This window comes from Uloborus diversus, chromosome 3 (assembly GCF_026930045.1).
Source record: "Uloborus diversus isolate 005 chromosome 3, Udiv.v.3.1, whole genome shotgun sequence".
Lineage (NCBI taxonomy): Eukaryota > Metazoa > Arthropoda > Arachnida > Araneae > Uloboridae > Uloborus > Uloborus diversus.
Genome location: NC_072733.1, coordinates 52,548,566 through 52,555,060, shown reverse-complemented (window position 1 = coordinate 52,555,060; position 6,495 = coordinate 52,548,566). Strand labels below are relative to the sequence as shown.

The following is a 6,495-nucleotide window of genomic DNA, read 5'->3' as shown; positions in this document are numbered from 1 at the left end:
TAATTATAAAAAAGAACAAATTATTAATCCTTATTGTTGTTTGAAACATTTTTTTCAAAATAAATGACTTTTTTATGTTATTTCAATAGGTTCAAAGATTTAGTTAAGATTTAATTCAAAAGTTTTTTTTTTCATTCAAAGGTAACTGAAAGCGCGCAAGAATTGATCATTTTCAATTTCATTCGGCACGCTTATGAAATTACCGATGCCTGTGAGCATGTGCATGTTGTTTTGTGATATCAATTTAACGCGATAAACCATTTTACAATTAGATCGACACACTTGAATCAAAGAAGTTCACGCTCTCTTGCGTTTCGTCACATTAGTGTGTTGTTACTAACTTTCGAAAATGCTGTACAAAGCCAACAGGCATTAAGCACTGAACCAAATAAGTTACGAAAACCCTAAATTGCATAAAATAGTCAATATTTATTCTTTATTGTTATCCAATACCATATTTGTTCACTATAAATTCACTGTATTAGAAGTATTTAAATAACTTGAAAAAAATTTAGTTTGTTGAAGCATTTCCACATATTTATTGAGTATAAATCCACTCTATTAAAAGTATTTAAACTGTTTGTAAAAAAAAAAAAAAAATTCAGGACTGAATCCAGGAGTGCCCCCCCCCCCCCCAACAAAAACCGAAAGTGCACAAGAATTAGTCATTTACAATTTTATTCGGCATGCTTACAAATTTGCACATGCCTGTGAGCAGGTGTACGTTGTTTAGTAATATCGATGCAACAAGATAAACCATATCGCAATCAGATCGAAAGACTGGAATCAAAGAGGTTCGCTTGCGTTTTGTCATGGAGGTAGTTTATCGACGACGATAAAAACAAAGACTAGTTAAAGAGATGCGCAGCTACTGTTTATAGATAAAAGCATCATCAGTCAGTGTCAAGCACAAATTCTAATGACCATTTGTAACGCCTAACCACTTTGGCCCCAGATGCATTTTTCATATTCTCTTTTGAAATAGCGCGTTCAGATATCCATGTTCTGGTTTCTGTGTCTTAAGCCACCTGTACAACCGAAAGGTTAAGGTTAGGGCATCCTATATAGGAGAAGTTAGTAAGCAATAGTGTAGTCCGTCACGACTTCTGTGTTCGAATCTACTGAAGATCATAGAACAAGGTGAGTATTCCAGCTACTTTCTTCTAAGAGCAAACCCCAAGTAGCACAAAACTACGTAACTTCTTGTCTAGTTCTTCTGATCAAGCCTGATAGCCACAGTAGCGGGTCACGACTAGAGATTGAAAAATTTCTTCTATCAGAAACCCCTTCAACATTCCAGAGGTTAACTAAATGATCGTTTCTCTTCCTTTTTTCCTTTCAATGAGGAATGGGAGGGGGATTGTAATTATACCGCTTCGCTCGTTCTCCACTGAATAATGAAACTTGCTGAACAGTCGAGGCCGATTATAACATTATGAACAAAACTATGGTGTTGAAACCGTTTTTTTTTTTGAGTTACAGGATTTTCGAAACTATGAATGTCCATGCCACCAATGTCGAAATACGGCGGAAAAAATAATCTTTTGGTGACAGTCAAGATTTGCTCTTATATCAGCTTTGGTAGTAACAATGACACAATCCTATAATTTAGCTTCAGTCTCGAATTACAATTCGTGCAGAAAGGAACTATTTCGAAATGTACCTTCTTTACCAATATACAACGTAAACGATGAAATCTATATTATGTACAGTTAAATCCTGTTACAACGAACTTCAAGAGACCGCATATTTTTTTTTCGTTGTAACGGAAATTTCTCTGTATTGGTATTCGCTATAACGGAATTCACTGTGTATATATATATATATATATATATATATATATATATATATATATATATATATATATATATATATATATATATATATATATATATATATATATATCATATCTTACGTGCCTTAGATATTATATCTCAGAGTTTAGAGGAACATTCACTGTAGCATGGACTTCTGGAAAATTCTTTTTCTGAAAGACCTAGTAGTTAAGTTAAGGTATTATTAGTTCATTAAGCACTCGGGTCAGCGAAAATTTCGTAAGCGGCTCAAATTTTAGAAATTAGTCATACTGCTAAAATTTAATCCGACCAATTGTCTTTTAAATCATTTTTGGTCATTTTTTTCAATTTGTTTTACAGTAAACTCATTAGGATACCAAGTTAGTTCTCTCAATCTATTTTAATTATTTTCTTTCTTTCTGTTTTTCACTTTTCTTTTTTCTTTCTTTTATTCTTTGCAATGATTCACCTTAAAGTTTTTCATTAAACGCTTTTGCTCAACTATTTATTTCAGTGAAAAAATGAGGGTTTCTGATCACTCACCCTAACGCTTAAACTAGACACTTTTGTTCAGTCGCCCGTCCTTGATTCAGAAAATGTGTCTGTTATGTCAGAAAGTTAAAAGCAAATCAAATGTTTAAAATCATCTATGTTTCATGAAACATTTTTTTTTATAATGCAAAATGCATTGAAAAAACATTAAAGTACGTTCACTCGCAAACATCAACTGGGAAAAGCACAATACGTATGTTTCCTCTATACTAAATGAAATTCAAGATGGTTCTTGGTGTAAATGCACTGGTCCAACCTTTCTTTTGCCCAAGTAAATGAGCATTTTAAAATTTCAACTACGGGATGGATAAAACCCAAATATTATAAGGTTCGAAAATTCCTCACAAAGATTAGGAACTTTTCAATTGTTGGAGGTTTAAATAAGAACGTTAAACAATTTCTTACGTTATTAGTTCCTACACTGTTTCTTTTAAATAGAATTGACATTGATGGATTAGGTAACCTAAGAATTTTACAGGGAAAATGAATGGTTGATCACTGCGGAAAAGAGAAAATTGTATTTCTTGGTAATTCCTCAATAATTTGGACATCACATAGTCAACAACATCTTGCAAAGAATTTTGATTACGTATTCTAAAGCAATTTTTATTTCGGAATTTAATAAGATACTTATATATATTTAAAAAAAACAGCCAGAACGTTCCAGCAATACCATCCAAAAAGATTAAGTAATACCTCAACAAGTCATTCGTCTCCGATTTCAAAAAAAAAAAAAAGGATAAAGAGAAAAACAATGATAAAATAAAATAAAATAAGGATAATCAATCAAGATCGATTATCGAGGTTTTTTTTCCCTTACAGCTGAATTGTAAAGTATTTTTTCCGCCTATCACTTTTACTTTCAGCTTGAAAGCTATATGATGATCCATAATGGAAGATAAAAATTGTAATATTGAAGCAAGATTTGACTGCCGCGTAGTTTTGGTAACAACGCTGTTTTTCCAAAAACACGGAGATCGTTATCCCGCGAGATTGTTGTGTCAGTTTAATTCAAAATGAGCATTAGTCTAACGGTAATTACTATTAAAAAATGGCCCGGTAAAAAGTAAGAAGAATATTCAAAACTTTTTCGGTTTCTATCAAGAAAGGATTTCATGTTCGTTTGAAAATCAAATTGGAGTTCCAACGACTTGAGCTGTATTTCACACGTCATCCCCTTTTTAGGGGATAAACTACCATTTATAACGGATTCAGTGGAAAGAATAACTTTTCAGAGGGGTTATCCTTTTCACACCCTTTTATTATAAGCGCTGGGTCCCAAATTACATAACCAGAGCAAACGTAGATTCCTAAATGGCGTAAAAACGATAAGCGTAGATTCTTAATTGATGTAAAAGAGGATTTAGCGCAGATTACTCAATGACAAAAAAAAAAAAAAAAAAAGAATGCTATTTGCAAAGCGCTTTCTTAAGTTCACAATAAGGGTGTTATGCCAATACCACAAGCATTCAACACCATGACAACTCTAAATTCTACGTACATTCTCTCATGTGCTTTTCCTCTCGTCTTCAACATGACGACACGGTGATCATACCACCTGCGGTTGTGGCACGTGTCGTGCAAATTCATGTAATTTAGCTGCTAAAAATGCATCAGTTTCGCTCATATTCCATTTCATCATGTTGATGATAAAAAGAAAGAGAAAGGCATGACTGTGAACATTGTTTAAGGTAAGTTGCTTGATATTAGTAGGGTTAAGAAAATTCAAGTTGAATCAGATTTGTCATTAGGGTCACCGATATTTACCCTTATACCACAATGTAATTTCAAAACCCTTGACTTATAACATAAGCTCTTCAGTTGTGAAGCTAAACATGGGTATCCGGAAGACCACGACGATAAGTAAACTAACAGTAACTGAAATAATTACTCAAATAAAAATAAATGAAAATTATTTGTACACCTTATAAAGAAGTATAATGTAGAAACATGAAGTCATATACATATTTGCTATCACTCAATATAAGTGGAACGATATTTATAGTATTTCAGGTGAAATCAGTTAGGTAACAACTGCTTAAAAATGAAAATAATATAAAAAGCCTTACCTTTAATATACATGTTCCTATGCTTTCATTTTCTGCTACAGATACGTTGTAAAAGCTCTGATCAAAAATTGGCTCATTGTCGTTGACATCACTTATTGTCACAACTAACGTAGCACTGGATGACAAAGGTGGTGTGCCACTATCTGTAGCTACAACAGTTATCTGTGGTATCGGATTAGTCTCACAATCAATGTGGGTGCGAGTAGTGATTAAACCGGTACGACTATCAATTTGAAACCAATGAGAGTTGGTTTCAGGGGTATCTTTGATAGAATATGAAACAACTGAGTTGTTTCCTTCATCACGATCTATAGCTGAGAGCTGAAACACGGACGTACCAGGATCAGCAACCTCTAACACGTTCGCGTAGTACATTGTGTGGTCAAATTCTGGTGCGTTGTCATTTGTATCAGTAACACACAGCTCAAATGTGCGAGATGTATTTAGAGGTGGATTTCCTTGATCTGTTGCTGTGACAACCATTGTATAATTAGGTTTTACTTCTCTATCTAAGGGATGCGAAACAATAACTAAATATATGATATTGTCTTGTGTGGTTAATCCAAAGTATCCATCTCCACCTTGGAGTGTTACATTTACGTTGGCGTACTCTTCTTTTGAATCGGGATCATTTACACTAATTCTGGCAACAAATTCCCCCGGTCGAGCATCTTCTGAGATTTTAGGAGAAGCATCTTCACTCAGAAATATTAAATTTATTGTAGGTTGGTTGTCGTTCACGTCGGTGACTCGAATTGAAACAAAGGCTGTAGTTTCTAAAGGTTGAACGCCACTGTCCCGAGCTACTACCACCAGCTCGTGAACATCCTTTGATTCAAAATCCAATGGTTTATTGACAGAAATCACTCCCATTTTCGGATCAATTGTGAATTTGTTTTCCCGATCGCTTTGGCGACGATTGATTGAATACGTTATGCGACCGTTTTCCCCCGTATCCGTGTCAGTTGCAAACACCCTCAAAACACTAGTAAAAACCGTGGCATTCTCAGCAATGGTAGCAAAATATCGACTTTGATTGAAAATTGGTTGATTGTCATTCACATCCTGTATCGTGACATTGACTGTCATGGAGCCTTTTAGAGGAGGGGTTCCTCCATCATAAGCTTCAATTAGAAGGCTGTAAAACGGAGTGGTTTCTCGATCTAAGAAGCCATTAATTTGCAGATCTAGATACAATACATCATCTCGTTCTCGATGAGACGACAAACGAAAAACGTTGTTCGTATTTCCAGAAACTATTTCATATCTCTGAGTATTGAAAATACCTAAATCACGGTCTTTAGCAGGATTCAGAGTTCTCTTCATATCACGAGGAGTGTTTTCTGGAAATTCGATCGTCATGAATGGTGTTGAAAATTTTGGTGCATTGTCGTTCTCATCTCGCACGATTATCTCCACTCGAACATTTTCGCCACTTAGAGGGATTGCCACAAAAGAATAGTAGCTCTTTTCTTCGCGATCCAATACAATGCGGCTTCTGATTTCTCCAGTAGATTCATCAATCTCAAGATCAGAATCAACTGCACTACCAGGAACAGGAACTATTAAATATGGAGGAGGGGGTGGCGGTTTGGGACTGTTAGGACTTTTGTGACCAATATAGCCAATAGTAGTGTCCACACCGAGGCCTTCTGATATTTCAAATTCTTTAAGATATTCTGTTAAACCTACTTTGCATTGAGATAAAAGTATAGTCAACGTTAGGCTTAAAATCAACACACTTCTCCGCCTAACTATGTAAGCCATGCTGACTCACTCTTAGTTATTGAATTAGTAATTAAACATGAATCCAGCAGCTGTTTTCATACTAATAGAAAATGCTTCACTATATTGTCTAATTGCCACACAAGATAAAGGACTAAATTTGCAGGAGGACATCTTATCTTTGCTTTGACTTGTGCATGAACTTCAAGCCATGGTGGTAATGAATTCCTGCAATGAAAAGGAGACAAAAATCAGTGTTGCTATTCCAGAAATTTATATTATACAACCCTAATTCAAAATAATTGAATATCACAACTGTTTGAACAAAACTTGTCCCTGAGTCGGGAAAAATG

The 6,495-nt window shown here is 34.7% G+C and overlaps 1 protein-coding gene across 1 annotated transcript; it reads right to left on the bottom strand.

The window, feature by feature from the left end:
- Nucleotides 1-3,782: 3,782 nt before the first annotated feature.
- On the bottom strand, nt 3,783-6,184 carry LOC129218743 (protein dachsous-like). The gene is made up of 2 exons (XM_054853066.1): nt 4,418-6,184; nt 3,783-3,950 (listed from the first exon to the last, which is right to left on the bottom strand). The coding sequence occupies exons 1-2, from the start codon at nt 6,182-6,184 to the stop codon at nt 3,783-3,785; spliced, it is 1,935 nt and encodes a 644-aa protein (XP_054709041.1).
- Nucleotides 6,185-6,495: the final 311 nt, after the last annotated feature.